This window comes from Pteronotus mesoamericanus, unplaced genomic scaffold, assembly GCF_021234165.1.
Source record: "Pteronotus mesoamericanus isolate MK-2021 breed Mesoamerican mustached bat unplaced genomic scaffold, CSHL_Meso_final contig_182, whole genome shotgun sequence".
In the NCBI taxonomy this organism is placed as follows: domain Eukaryota; kingdom Metazoa; phylum Chordata; class Mammalia; order Chiroptera; family Mormoopidae; genus Pteronotus; species Pteronotus mesoamericanus.
In genome coordinates, this window is record NW_026555078.1 from 4,340,701 (window position 1) to 4,356,852 (window position 16,152).

General features: G+C 36.3%; 1 protein-coding gene across 2 annotated transcripts in view; it reads left to right on the forward strand.

The window, feature by feature from the left end:
- BTBD7 (BTB domain containing 7) overlaps positions 1-16,152 on the forward strand; it is a 61,061-nt gene that overhangs the window by 31,167 nt on the left and 13,742 nt on the right. Inside the window, exons 4-7 of one of the 2 annotated variants that reach the window (XM_054567103.1) lie at positions 9,485-9,693; positions 11,154-11,229; positions 13,309-13,469; positions 15,612-15,755. In XM_054567103.1, coding sequence (XP_054423078.1) covers positions 9,485-9,693; positions 11,154-11,229; positions 13,309-13,469; positions 15,612-15,755 — 590 coding nt within the window. Of the gene's footprint in view, positions 1-9,484; positions 9,694-11,153; positions 11,230-13,308; positions 13,470-15,611; positions 15,756-16,152 lie in introns of those variants that run through there. The other variant, XM_054567105.1, reaches the window with a different exon arrangement.

Below are 16,152 nucleotides of genomic sequence, written 5' to 3' on the forward strand. Positions count from 1 at the left end.
AAATTCTGCCTGTGTTCCTCAACTTGAGCTTGTTCCTCCTTCATGGAAATGCAAGCAGCACATGTTATGCCTGGCTTATAGTTGGCAGTGCCTTAATTAGTGTTTTAAAAACTGAATTGTGATAACTTCTTAGAAAATTTATATAAAGATAAGAATTGAGTTATTTTCCTTACACGTCATTTGAAAGCATGATTTCCAAGTTTCCAAAGTTAAAATACACCAGATTCAGATTTTTTAAAAACAATGGTACATAGGATTATAATTTCAGAGAACTTTCAACCTTAGATGGCAAAACAAGGCCATAAGAAATGGTCCGTAGAGCTTTCTTAGGGTGGTGGGCTATTTGGTCTAAAGTCCCACTTTGATTCAATTATAGTAGTCCCTTTTCTCTTAGAAACACTGACAGATGGCTTAATTTCTGCCTTTTCCTAAAGCCCCAACTTATTTTTATTTTTTATGACTCTATCATAGTCAGACTTTGAATATTCTTATACCTTTCATTGCCAAGAAGTACAAAAATAGTGCAATGCAAGATGCAGGTTATTGTGTATAAGGAAAATAGGATCCAGGGAGGGCATTAGTGACGGAGGAAGGAAATATCAGGGCTTTTCAAACTCAGTATTGAGATACATAGAGTTAAGTTTCTGCCTTAAAAGCAGATACTGCACTTAGCTCCAAAATTTTCAAAGTAGAAGGACTGTGGCCAGACAGAAGCATTCTGTCTGTTTTTGGTTGTGGAGGTGGCTGGAATTAACCATTCTAAGAATTTAGATTAGTAATGATATTTAGCTGTTGCTGTGTGCAGGACACGGGGCTAAGCTCTTTTTGTGGAACATGTCACTCAATCTTTACAATAACATATATGATAACTACTATCATTTTTCCATTTTGGAGATGAGGTAACAAAATCCTTAAGTTGTCACTTCCCCAGAGTGGCTTCTAGTGATCAAAAGATGGCCTTCAAAACAAGAATTTAGTTTAGAAATAAGACCAGCAACACTGAAAGGAAAAGAAACCAACAGAGACAAGAGGGAAGGAAGGCGGGGGGGGGGGGCGGGCGGAGAAAAGGAAGGGAAGGGGAAAGTCAAGAAACATATAGCAAGGACTCATGGACAAAACCAAAGGGGAAGAGCTGAGGGAGGGAAGGTGGGAGAGGGGGCAAGGGAAAGTGGTGGGGGGTAGGCAGAGACAAATGTATTTGAAAAAATAAATTTAAAAAAATAAATTATTAACTTTCAAAAAACAAAACAAGAATTTACACTCAGTAGCTAAGTTCCCTGTATACTTTGCATTCATAAATAAACCACCTCCCATAGCAATTTTAAATTTGGGTGAATTTCTTTCAAGAGCAGTTAATGTGTATTGTTGGAAAAAAGGCATGATACAGAAACACAACCTAAGGTGTATTTTCACTCACTACCACTCCTTTCCCCAAATCCTTATTGATGACATACTTTGGACAGTTAGTTTTCTTACAAACCTGTGTATGTGCAGGAATGTGTGTGCATATTTCACGTGCATATTTTATTCTGTTGTATTGGGTTGGCCAAAAAGTCTGTTTTTTTCCATAAAAAGGAACATTTTTCATTTTCACCAATAACATTGATTTGGGTATTTTTGAGTATATTGCCTATCTCCCACGTGGTATAATGCTCATTGTTCTCAATGTCTTGATTTGATCACTACCACTTCAACTGGTGTACCCCACCCTATAGCATTGTTCACTGAGAAATCTCCAGCATGAAACTTTGCAAACCACTTTTGACACATTCAATCAGTCACAGCACCTTTTCCATACACTGCGCAAATCTTTTTTTGTGTTTCAGTTGCATTTTTACTTTTCTTGAAAAATAAACCATAATATGCCAAAATTGTTGCATATTTTCTTCCATCTTTGATATTAAAATGGCTACACAAAAATTCACCAGTTTTGATGTTTTTTTAAAATGCACATTAATATGACAGCTGCCACAATACAATCTAACAATTATTTCAAGGAAAGTTAAAGACAACTAAGTGCTACTAGAGCCATCCTATGGAAGAAACCAAACTTTCTTACCAACCCAGTACGAAGAGCACCACGCTATACACTTTATTCTGTGTTGCTTTTCTTTTTATAAATATCTCCTAAAGACTGGATCATAGTTTGGAGTGTGTTTGTGGAACCACTAAAAAGTGAATGTAAGCTGTCCAGAAAGTTCCTTGCCTGCAACTATTTTCTCATATATTTTGATGAAAAGGAGTATCAGCTTCTGTTATAAATTAATATGAGCTGACCTCACTGTGTCTCCACGAGGGGGATGGCTGCTGCACTACCTGATTTTCAGCTCTGTTCTGCTCCTTGCCACTAAGACATTATTTTTATGTGCCTCATATTAGCACTGATACATCTGTAGAACTTCTGATAACTGCTCTTGTGTGTCGTGTCACTTGAAGGTGAACTATCTGTGCATGCAAAAATAGTGCCGGAAAATGGAAGACAAAATTTGCAGACTTAAATGTCTCTATTCTAACCATATTTCTCTTCAACCATAATAGAGTTAGCTTATTTCAAAGTGGATTGGTGTTACATTTACATTTCCACTGTCAGTGTTCTTCCTATTTGAGATTTTCACTCAAAAAATGATGCTGAATTTTGACACTGATTCATGAAAATATTTTAGAAAATACGTGGGTTTTCTAAACCGGCTGATATCAGGGCTTGTATCTAAAAGGTCAAAAATGTTCTAAGTTGTGTACTTAATAGTTTCTTTGTTATTCTTACATCTCATCTGAAATTCTAGATTGATGGTATTTTTATTGTTTACACTTCAAAAACTGTGTTTAAAGTCCATGGTATAAACTACATTTTGATGTGAGATACATTGTTTTAAGGGCACACAAGATTATATTTAAGAGATAACTAATCAGTAGATACCAAAAAACTTTCTGAAAATCATAACATGTTTCTACCGACAAAAGCTTTGGATTTTTCTTTTATTTTAATGGAATTAAGGTTGCTAGCTTACGTTTTGTCACTAGTGGGAAGATGGTTTTAGGGTAGTAAAGAGGTAGAGGTGTGAATGGGTATTTTTTGTGTTTAAAAAAGAGATGTGAACCTCTGAGTTTTCCACATGCTGAGTACCGGGGTTTTTATTTAACAATATAATAAATGATCTTTGAGAGGAAAGTGCACAGCACATTTAGGTTGTCACTGTTTTATCTTGACGTGCTCTACTCGCTTAGGACCGCTCCCTTCTTAACCTCTCCCATCCCCTGCGAATCACAGGGCCTGCTTTTGGGCTGGAATGCACCAGTACAGAGGGTACCTCGCTGAGGAAACAGTTGTTAAAGTAACTGCTACTTTTAAGTTAAAACAGTGTGTACTACGTTGTAAGTATATTAGTTTATTTGACTCTAAAAATAATCTGATGAAGTAAATTAGGAGGATTGGGAAACATTTTTCAGATGAAGAAATGGGCAAAATCTTACACATTGCACAGCTAAAGGGAACTGGGATTGGGCCTGGTCAGCCTGACTCAAGATGTGTATTTTGCAGCCCTCTTCCACCGGGGTGGCCACGCAGGAGAGCATGGGTTCCCTGTCAAGGAGTTCAGGCGTCCTGTAGGGCCAGTCGGAGCCCCTGAATTACACTGTAGCGGAGGCTTGCCTGTCATGCCTGTGCCAGAGAAACGACAGCCCATGAATGCCTTTCCTCTTCATTATGCTGTTCTCACCTCCCCAAACACTTCAACAGAAATATTAAAAATGTGTTAGGGAACATTACAAAATAAACATTAAAAAAGTATAAATCTATATTCAATCCAGGATCGTAAGGGTTCTTAACTTAGTGTTTTTATTTGTTACGTTTTATGGCTTAAAGAGAAATCTTTAATCTTGATTCACGGTTGTCTATGTGCTTTGGCCTTCTCTATTTACTGAGTTAAAAGTTATTCCCTAGGAGTTTTCAGCTTTCCCAGCTTGGTCTGCCTTTCCCTCTTGTACAGCTTGCCAAAGCTCTAAGATTAAAGAGTGCAACCAACTCGGCATACATTTTCACACACAAGCAGAGTGAATCTCACTGCCATTTTCCCATCAGAAGGGAGTAATGTTCTCAAAGTAGAGAAAAATTCTCATTTCCTTTACAGTATTTGCTGGATTTTGTGGTCAGTGATTGATATTACACTGAGCTCTGAGGGAAGGAACATCCAATAATTTCATAGTCTGATGAGTTTTGTTTTGTTATAATTCGACTGTTCGAACAGATAGATTCACATGAAACAGTATTCAAGAGGTAAAAAAAAGGGCAACTCATTGAACAGTCTCTGTCCTTTGAACTTTTTCTCCCCCAACCACTTCGATTCCCTTCATGGAGGGAAGCAGTGCTATCATTTTCTTGTATATTCATCCATCCAGTGAATGTCTCAGAACATATCTTTTAAAATCTATTGAATAAATAAAATTTAAATATATATATTGAAAAGAAGCATGGAAATATATTTGGAGTAAGCCTGTAATGTTAGTAATGCCTTCTGGCATCTAGCTATTGGAAGGGACTCATAACTATTAAAAGGGACAGAAACTTTAAAGAGATAGTACTTCAGTGTAGATGACTGTTTTACAGTTTGACTCTACTTTTTTTATATTATACCTTTCTACCCAATAGGGATGACGAAATTGTGGGCATTAGCCAAAAGGGAATGAGAAGTAAAACCCACAAAAACTTCAGCCTACTGTTTCTATGTAGTGAAAATAGATTTAACCTAGATTTCTTCCTTTCCCCAGCTCTATTGAGATATAATTAACATAATATTGTGTAAGTTTATGGTGTACAATGTATTGGTTTGATATATGTATGGATTGCAGAATGTTTACCATAAGGATAACACATCCTTTACATCATAATTAACATTTTATTGTTATAGTGAGAACATTAAAGCTGTATGCTCCCAGCAACTTTCGAGTATACACCGCAGTATTGTTCACTTTAATCAGCATGCTGTGCATTAGCTCTCTGGACTTTATCCAACTTGCAACTGAAAGTTTGTAGCCTTTGAACATTGTCTCCCATTTCCCCACTCCTCAGCTCCTGTAAACCACCCTTCTACTCTGTTTCTGAGTTTGATGTTTTTAGATTTTACATATACATGAGATCATGCGGTATTTGTCTTGCTCTGTTGGACTTCACTTAAAATAATGCAGTCAGGGTTCCTCCCTGTTGTCACAAATGTCAGGAATTTCTTTTTATGGCTGAGTAATACTCCACTTTGTGTTTATAGGGTGGGGCAAAAGTTGGCCTACAGTTCATATGGAAAATAATACAATAATTTAATAGTACAAGAATAAACCATGTTTCACGTACTCATAACTGTAAACCTACTTTTTCGCTCCATCCTGTATAACACATTTTCTTTATTCACCTGTTGACGGATACTTGGTGGTGTTTCCATGTATAGGCTACTGTGAATAAGGCTGCAGTGAATGGGGAAGTGCAGATATCTCTTTTGAAACAGTGGTTTCCTCATCTTCAGATATATATACCTGGTGGAGGGATTGCTGGGTCATATGGTAGTTCTATTTTTAATTTTTTGAGGAACCTCCATACTGTTTTCTCCAGTGGCTGTATCAATTTATATTTTCACTAACAGTGCACCAAGGTTCACTTGTCTCTACATCTTCACCAACACTATCTCTTGCTTTTTTGATAATAGCCATTCTAACAGGTGAGATTATATCTCATTGTAGTTTTGATTTACATTCCCATAATGATTAGTGATGTTGAGCACCTTTTCATGTTCATGTTGGCCATTTGGAAAATGTCTTTCCAAGACCTTTGGAAAAAAAGTCTTTTCAAGTCCATTGTCCGTGTTTTATTTTTAATTCGACTGTTTGCTGTTGAGTTCTATCAGTTTCTTACTATTTTTGGATATTAACCCCTTATCAGATACACAATTTGCAGATATTTTCTCCCACTCTGTAAGTTGCCTTTCATTTTGGTGATTGATTGTTTCTCTGTACAGACGGTTTTTGGTTTGATGTGGTCCCACTGGTCGATTTTCGCTTTTAGTGTAATATCCAAAAAGTCATCACCAAGACCAATGTCAGAAGCTTTTTTCTGAACTTTTCTTCTAAGAGTTTTACAGTTTTGGGTCTTGGGTTTTAAGTTCTTACTTCATTTTGAGTTAATTTTTATGAGTGATTTAAGATAGCCGTCCAATTTCAGTGAAAGGGATAGATTTAAAATAAGACTAGAGTGATCAGCAATTGATGGTATCTTGGATATTGGCTTTGGGGAAAGGAATCAATAATAGGACTCAGGTTTCTGGTCTTGGTGACTGGGGAGATGAGATATTCTTTAAAACAGATTTAAAATGGGACGACAGATTTCTCAGGAAATGAATGACTTGAGTTTAAGATGCCTGCAGATATCTGTGTAGAACTCACCAGTGGGAAGTTTCAGAAGTGAATCTGGGAGTCAGGAGAGAGCTCTGGGCTGGAACTGCAGGCTTGAAAGTTGTAAGGACGCACTGAGACGTAAGAGCATGGAGGCGGATGACGTCACCCAGAAAAGGGTGTAGTAGAAGGAGCTCTGTACTCACAGCACTTGGCAAGTAGCAGAATGTTGGGACAAATGAAGGGTTTCAAGGATACAGTCTTATTCAACCTCGGAACAACCCTGAGTTAGGAGTTTAATCCCAGTTTTACAAATGAGAACATTCAAGCTCAGAGTAGTTAAGTGATTTACCCAAAGTGTCTCTGCTGCTGAGTGGTCAAAGTGGGATTTCAAGTCCAATCTGTATGATTTCAAAGCCCATTTTTTCTTACCATGTCTTCTTTGTAAACCCCAAGTTTACATAATATGATGCTACTATTAATTTTCTTTCTTTCTTTCTTTCTTTCTTTTTTTTTTTAGCTTCTGCCAGTATTCTGGTTTAGTAAAATTGTGATACGTTCTTCTCATTAACCATTTTTTCTCTTAATTTCCCCAGTTCCATTCCCGAACACATCAGATAGCCTTTTCTGTGAGATTAACTCAAGAGTACTCACCTCTAGTCCAATGCATGCTTTAAAACCACAGACCTGACAGAGGTCCTCCACTGGCTACCGAGAGAGGCCTGTCCTCAGTTTGGCATGCAAGGCCCACCATAAAGTCACAAGAACTGTTCAGAACTTTTCCCTATTTCCCAGTTCTCATCAGCACTTACTCATGTATTTGGATGTTGTTTGCATGCAGATTTCCTGTGATCTCAGTGTTCTTTATAAGGATTTCATTTTAATGTTTAAATTTTAATCTTTAAGTTAAATTACTCTTAATGTTTATACTCTTTTATCATTTTTTCTTTAAATGACTATCTTTGTGGTGGAAGCAGCTTAAATGTCACCTGACCTTAGTTCCATATCCAGTGTAAGGGGTTTTTGTCCTCTATTTCTAATGTGATGAGCCAGCCTTTGTTCCTGCATTTTTCTAGGAGGATCCTTACTTTTTTGAGAGGAGGAGAGGAGAGCAATTCTAATCGTTAGAAGCTTGAAATTAGAAATATTCTTAATATTGAGTCAAAATCCTCCTTTTAACATGTATGTTTTCCAGAACCTGCCCTAAGAACAGCAAGAGAACCTTTTCTCCTTTGCCTCCTGAAGTTTCATCAGACATTTCAAGATAGCTCTTAATCTCTCCTTAGAGACATAAGCCAAATACTCTCGTTTGCTTGGACCTTTTCTCCTATAACAGGTCTTAAATTTCTCCTGAGGATTCTGCAGTGTAGTTGGTGCCCCATCTTAAAACATGGTGCCCGAACACAGCCCCCGACAGGCGAGCCGTGCAATGTCATGCCTTTAATGAGGGCTCTGGGCTTGTATATTAAAAGCCTGAGATTGCTTCAGCTTTGTAGCAGCCAGGTTACGTTTTACATTCATTCACTTAAAATACCCAGATATTATTTCTACATAGGTGGTAGTTACGCTAGCTCATCATCTACTGTGCAGTTGATTTTCTTTAAATACAGAACTTTCTAACTTTCCTAGTTACATTTCATCTTATTTTGACCTAACATTTTAGCCAAGTATGATCATGTTATCCAGCAGCTTGTTAACTGTGTTTCCCAGTTTTTAGGACATCTGGAGATTTTGAAGCGTACTTTTCACGTCTTCTTTCAAGTTCTTAATAAACATCACAAAAACAGGGCTTCTCCAGTTCATCCCCCAAGTTAATCAGTGCTACTTACAAATGGTTCTGTTAACCATTTTTCTGTCATCCATTTGCATCTCTTCATCATATCTGCAAAGATCTCATTTGTACATTCAACAGATTTTTATTTGGTACCTACCATGTGCAAAGAGGTGCTAGAGATACAGTGAAGATAGCAGTCCCTGTTTGTAGAGCCAACACTCTAGGGAGAGCGGGAAGTATTTTGTTAAATGTTCTGCAGAAATTGGGTTACACAATTCTCTCTGATATTCTGTTTATTTGGTACCATATCAGAAAAGGGAATGATGAATCATTACTTTTTGCAGGCTTTATATTGGCTACTAATGAACTACCTCCTGAAAATGGGTTTCATTACCTTTCTCATTTCACCTTCCATGGTTGAGCTTTGGAAGTCTTTGGAGTTTGCCTCCACCTTTCAGAGCTCTGAGCTCAGTAGAGAGCAGCCTGTTTAGCCATATTTTTGTGGTTGGTTGTATAAACATTTCATTCTTTCTCCCCACGTTATCTGGGTCCATTTTTGTTTTTTAGTAAACTCAGTTATGAAGATTTTCTGTTCCACTTTAGTCATTTTCTCTTCTACAATCATTGTTGCTTAGATTTTATATTTTGAAATGTTCTTTCCTAAAGAGAATAACTCAGTAGCCTCAGATTTTCTTTTTTCCTTTGAGCTCTTAAAGTACCACAGTAACTCTCCAGGATCCTAGTCCTTTTCACTTCAACTACTTCTTTTTAATTCACCAGATTAGTCCCAGATGAGTTTAAAACTGCAAAGGTTTATCTGTATTCCAAGGGATTAAACTATCAAAGTGCAAGTTCTTTTTTATTAGAGCAATACAAAGAGCAGATGTCCTCATAGTTCATAGAAGATAGCCCACCTGTTGTCTTAGCACATGCAGATTCTCATCATGAGTCAAGTGCCGTCCATATCCTCCCTCCGGCCAGTTCCCACCATTGATTGTATCATTTCTACCCACTCTTTCCCCTTTGGTCCAGTATCCTCCACTATAGTGTCTTATTCAAGTTGTGGGATTTTCACATGGATATATATGTTCTTAAACAATTATAAGGATTTTTTGCCTTTTTCTGTGGATCCGTCTCTGTGGAACAGCAGATTTCCTGTAGAGGTCATAGTCCATTGTTACTTTTACCCATCCCACCAAGTCTTGGTGATTTCCATGAGATTTTATTTATCTCCTTGTTCTTTTCTACTATTGCTACTTTTAAATACAGTATCTAACACTAATGTTCAATAAGTAATATTTATGGTTAACCTCACAAAGTATTTGCCTTCTCTTTTAGGCTGTGAGGATATCATTGCTGAGAGCATCTCATTAGATACCTTAATTGCCATCCTCAAGTGGAGCTCTCATCCATATGGCTCTAAATGGGTGCACCGACAAGCTTTACATTTCCTCTGTGAGGAATTTTCCCAGGTCATGACTTCGGATGTTTTTTATGAACTCAGCAAAGACCATCTGCTTACTGCTATCCAGTCTGACTACCTGCAGGTAATCATTTATACACCTCTCAAATTCATTGTCATTCATATGTGCACCAAGCCACCCACCTGTGCTCTATTATTCTCACATCTAGGGAGAGCATCCCACCTAGGAATGCCCTCTTCACATTTGTATAGCAAAGCCTTCCAGCTCTCAGGCCCTTTATGCACTCAGCTACCATGACGTGACATTGTGAACCGTCCTGTGTCCTGATCAGCCACACCACAGGGGCTGAGACAGTAGGCAGGGTCAGAAGCACATCCCAACCGTGGTTTTCTTGGCCACTGATAGTAAATTCACTGTATCAGTTTCTTATTTTTGTTGGAGTGTTAAATACCTAGACTGTAGACAATAGCTTAAGCAACACAAAGAATAATAATTTCTGATCTACTCAAATGCTCATTAAAACTCTGTATATGTGTACTACTAAAGTAAAATAATGTTTTCAACTACTTATTTTTAATCAGAAGCAGTTTTTAGCAAATTCTGTGTTCTCAACTTACATATCCATCTAATTTGGTAATTAAAACAGTAGATTTAAAATCTTGTAAAAATTTTCAGGTAAGGTGCGTTCAAGCATAGTTTTCTTTTGCATTGGTTGTATGAATTTAACGCTGAAAATTGTACAACGCTTTTAGTGCTACGAAGATGTAAAAACCCAGTGATCCATTTCTTATTTTTTATAGTTGTACTAGAAAAGTTATAAAATTCTTCCATCTCAGTCAGAAATACAGTAGAGAGTTAAATAATCCACTTAGCATTTGTGCTTTGATTACCGTACAAATGTTATCTTGGATTTGATTTGTTTAGGATCTGGGTTTGTTAACCTTGTTTTACTGTCCTGATCTAGACTATGTACATTATGGGGGTAAGGATTTGTCAGTTTTCTCAGGTTATTGTCCTTAGAAGCGTTGTGTTTCTTCTCAGAAAGTAAAGACCCTGGATAGCAGCCTTGATTTTGCTTTAAAATTTTAGATAATATACGAAGAAATGAGGGACACATTGCCATTTCACACATGTGCTCACCGGGTCCTTCACCAATCAGTAGGATACTTTGTGGGATTGTTCTTGCAGGAGATAGTGGCCACTCTGTACCCATGTACTTTGAATTATATTTATTTATCTCCATTTTGTCCCAAAAAGAACTCAAGGCAGCTGTACAAAGACCATATAGTAAGATAAAGTAAAGCTAAAATAGGTGAAGAGAACAAGATAAAGAAAAAAATAAAGGTGGAAATAAGAATAAAAAATTTAGTTGAAGCCAAGAGTGAAGTTACTGGACAAAACCCATGTAGTACAGTCTTGGGTGTTTGCCTTTGATGGACTGCAAGTTTTAACAGCCAGTGTAAAGAGTGAAATATGGTAGGTAAGTTGAATGTTGTATTTACTTTAGGACCTAGACGTCATTAATGAAATTAACCATTTATGTAATTTCACCAAAATAAGTATAAACCATTTTTTTATTACAGGCAAGTGAACAAGATATCCTTAAATATCTGATTAAATGGGGTGAGCACCAGCTGATGAAAAGAATAGCAGACAGAGGTAAGCTCAGAAAATTAGCTTGCACTGATTTTCCCAAAAGCACGCTGACATGATGCTACATGTCAGTCTTGACAATAGCCACTGTTGCCTGATGAAAATAAAAATTGTTATAGGCGGGGAGGGTATGCTCTGTTGGAAATAAATATACCAAAAAAATATTATAATTATAAAAGGATACTTTCATGTTCTCTTTCTATGTGCTTAATAGTAAATGTTGACTGATTTACAGAAGTAGTAGAATGAAATTTTTCATTTAATGATTAAAGTATCACAATGCATATTGTTGATGAAAATGTTCTGAAATTAGTGGTGATGGTTGCACAACATTGTAAATGTATTAAAAGCCACCAACGACTTCTACACTTTAAAATGGTGAGTTATATGTTATGTGAATTTTACCTAAATAAAAAAATATATGACTACTCCCAGAAAGCATATTGCTGTTTATTTTTCAATATTGTGAAGGTAAAGGGGAGATCATTTTGAGTGGCCTCTAACTGGGAATACACTAGAAGAGATGGAAGCATCCTATGGTAGAGGTGCACTTTCAACCTTGGAGGCTTGTGATTCTTTTATTGTACTGCGGTAAAAGCCTAGCTTCTCAAAAACAGTCTTTTAACCTATCTATCACATAATTTAAGGAAAATACCAGTGTTTGCCTACAGACTTTGCAAAATATTTAGCATTTATATTTGTGAATAATAAAGACCTTATTTTTTAAATATAGCTCTGTAGATTAAAGACATGATAAAGATTCCCAAAAATGTATATGTTTTTCCTACTTCAGTATAATAAGCGTAAGTACTTCAAATCTTCCCCTTTCACTAATACCCAGTAAAGAAAAACTTTGTTCTCTGCTCTAGATAATGGAAATATATTACATGTCAGAGATCAAAGAATTTACTTATAAAGGTCTGTCCAGAAAGTCTCCAGCCACGTGCTAGGGAAAATAGAGACATTTATCGAAGAAGATACAAGACACACTGGCACCTTGGGACCTCACAGAGTTCTCCCAGTCCGCATCAGCTGCCCTGTCATATTTTCCTGAATCTCACTGATGATCTGAAATCTCTTCCCTTTCAAAGGTGATTTGTTTTGTGAAATGCCAGAAGTCTCAGGGTGCCAAATCTGGGCTGTAGTGGGGCAGAGTCACCTGGGTAATTTAATGTTTTGCCAAAAAAAAACTCTGCACAAGACATGATGCATGAGCAGGCACATTGTCGTGATGAAGCTGCCAATCACCAGTTGCCCAGAGCTGCGGCCTTCTGAATCATCCCAGTAGTTTCCACAGAAGAATGTTCAAGCTTAACGCAAAACTTCATGCAGATCCGTTGCTGTACTTGCTCATTTTGAATGTGACAGTCACACAGTGCACATGCTCAGTCAGTGGCTTCTACTGCCCCCACTGACTAGTACAGTGAAGGTGTCATTGTTCCTGCATGCACATTCCAGTTAACTTCCCTTGGCTTCCAGGTTACACTGATGTCACACAAACCATTCTCATTATATTAACAGTGGCCAGACTTTTTCTGGACAGACCTTGTATGCACTAACATTACCATATTATAGAAACATAGGCGACTATCGTAAAAATCTTAGCATGCCCTTTATTTTGCCGCTTTAGATACCAGGAGATTAATATCGTGTTAAGTTGCTGTTAAACAAAGGGTGGCCTAATGAGCGTTCTTTTAACCTACAGTGACCAGAAATAGAACTTGCCCTGCAATGTCCAAAAAAACTGGTCACAAAAGTGGGAAAGCTTAAGAAAAAGCCCTGGGTCAAACTAGATTTTAATAGATTGCCATCTTTTTTCCTTTGAGTTAGTATGTGGAAAAGAATCCTTTATTCTTTAGTGCAGAACAGTCATAAAAGAATATCGTTGCACTTTTGACACCATACTTTTTCTCTGTCCAAGAACATCTCTATTAACTCAACTTCATAAAACACAAACATAATTTATAACCCTTTTTAAAGCAGATGTACTTTAAGTACAAAGAGTAGTACTGAAAATGTACTAGATAAGAAAGCCGTTCTGAAAATGTGGATTTGGTTGGAGACTTTTCATTTTCTGTCTCCTAGAGCCAAACTTACTGAGTGGCACTGCTCATAGTGTGAACAAAAGAGGTGTGAAAAGACGAGACCTGGACATTGAAGAGCTTCGAGAGATCCTTTCTCCTCTCTTACCTTTTGTGCGAATTGAACACATTTTACCTATAAACAGTGAAGTCCTAAGTGATGCAGTAAGTCTGTGTCTTCATTCATCCCTTTCATGAAAAGAAAAAGCACTAAAATGTACAGGCTTATCTTGGTTTGTCATTGGAAATAATTTCTGTTACTAACAGAATATTGTGGAAGTGTAAATGCCATGAGGTCAGAGACAGATGTCTCTTTTGTCCTAAATTGAATCCCCTGTGTCTGGCACTAAAAATGGAAAGGGTAGAAATTACCTTTGGAGACTCTTAAGAATAACAATAAATTAGCAAACTGGAGGAAAGGAGAATGGTTCAATGTAAAAAGGATGAATAAAACTTATAATGGTATTCAGTTAAAAATTGATGGAGCTGATCATGTTAATGTTACAGTTTTTAAGTGAATTTTTAAACTAATAGAATTGTTCAAATTAATGAATGGGAAAATAAAAGTTCTCATGCATTGGTTTATAACTTTAATATAATGCTGTAAAATAGTAGTTTTGAAAAGTCCTCTAAAAAGAACATAGGGATAACTGCCTGAATATAAAATATATGTTCAAACTCTAATATAGTACTTAATCTGTGCTGCTAGCATAGCAAGCAAAATAGTCCAGAAAAAGATCCTAATTAATAGAAGCAGCATGCACAAATGAACTATGAAAGACTGGTGTGATGCTAGACTAACTGATGAATGGAGAAGGAAGGGAATGTGTTTAAAGTTAAGTCCTCGTTTCATTTGCACACAAAGTTAATCCCTGTCAGATTGAAAAATATTAAAATGTAGAAAACTAGAAGAAAACAAATATTTATTGAATCTGATTAGAAAAATGTTCAGTCTCACTAGTAATCGCATACCCCAAAGAAAGCAAAATAAAACAGTGTTACCATTTTTTCACGCATTAAGTCAGTGATCTTTGAAATAATATTACTGTCCCATACAAGAAGTACAGGTGGTACATTGGTGTCATTGTCATTAGATATTTGGAAATAGCCTAAATATCTTAAGAACAGGGAAAATAAGTAAATTATACTGCAGCTACTCAACAGAATATTTTGCTGCCGTGAACAGTGGTTATAATTACTAATATAGCAACATAGAAAATGCTTATGGTGGAATATAATTTTAGAAAGATATAAAATGTGTATTTTATGTATTGTAGCATGCAGTTAATGTTTAAATTCATTTGAAAAAGGAAATACAGCAACATTATTACAGTTGAAATAGATTAGAGTTAGGAGTTTTTTCTCTTTTGTAAACTAATGCAACATTTTATTAAAAATTAATTTTAACTAATGTAGCAATTAGACATTTATTATGTTTAACAAGAATAATATTTGAGAAACAGTGTTTGGTTTTGTTTAAAATCTACGATTCAAACCACGTTGAACTCTGAATTTGATATAGAAAAATATTTTAGAACTTCGGTTTAGTAAACTTAGAAAAATATATCGCTGCTCTTTAACTCCATGGCTACCACATCATAAGTCCTCAGTAAAAAAGTTTGCTAATAATGTCTGTTAACTGGAGGTGCTAAGCACGGTGCCAAACTTCATTTAATCCTCATAGCCACCTTATGATCTGTGGGTACATGATTTACATTCTCTTAGCAGAGATGAGGAAACAACAGGGCCACCACATTTAGTTAGTTGTGCGGTGCCCCATCTCCAGGACTGTTTAGGAGCCCTTGAAGTGAGGCCCAGGTAAAAGGAGATGTCCACAGTCACCAGGCTGTTTCACTAGAGTTAAGGTTTGAGGCCAGCCAGTAAGTACCATGCACACTGCCTGTGTCCTTGTACTGTAGGTACAAGGCCCTGTAGTTGTTATTTTGTCTTGGGGGGCAGGGGGTTGGGTTGGAATCAGTTCCCAGATGAGTAAGAATTAGGAAAAAAAAATTGGTTTTCATTAAGAATCCTGAAAGTTAGTTCAAGTCATTACATTCTTAATTAAGATACCTCATTTTTAAAACATCATTCCTCTGTGTAGAGAAAAATGGGAAATTGTATGATCTTTTATTGCTGAGTCCTTTAAATATTATTAAACATTTAAAGTATTCTTAAATTTCACATGTATTTCTAAAGTTTTATAAAAATGGTAAAGTTTGAACATTTTATTTATAGGTATAATTATTTTTATCTTAGTGTTGTAGTACTACACAAATCTTTATGTAAAAAAAAATTTTGTTTTTCAAGATGAAAAGAGGCTTGATTAGCACTCCTCCATCAGATATGCTTCCTACATCAGAAGGTGGAAAGTCAAATGCCTGGTTACGGCAAAAAAATGCTGGAATATATGTTCGTCCTCGACTATTCTCTCCCTATGTTGAGGAAGCAAAGGTAATGAAAAATATTTTCACATACTAGAACACCTGATTACAAACTAGGAGCACAAAGATATTTATTGTGGCATTATTTAAACGTTATGGAAATGGTCTAAACATTCAGTAATCAGGAAAGTGAACATAAATTCTAGTTTGACTACTCAGCAGAATATGTTTCTGAAATGTTTAATTATCAAGCATATTTTATAACTTAGGTCATGTTAAATTGCATGTTACATTTTTTTCATCTTAGTCATCTTAAAAAAATGTCAACTTGAAAAAGTTTTATTGAAATGGTTTTCAGTATTTTGTGATGTTCAGGATGGGAAAAATGTCTTGAAAGAAGATTACACATGTTTTGTCTTCATACACTAAAGAAACGCCATAATTTCTTGTAACACATTTCTGTGATT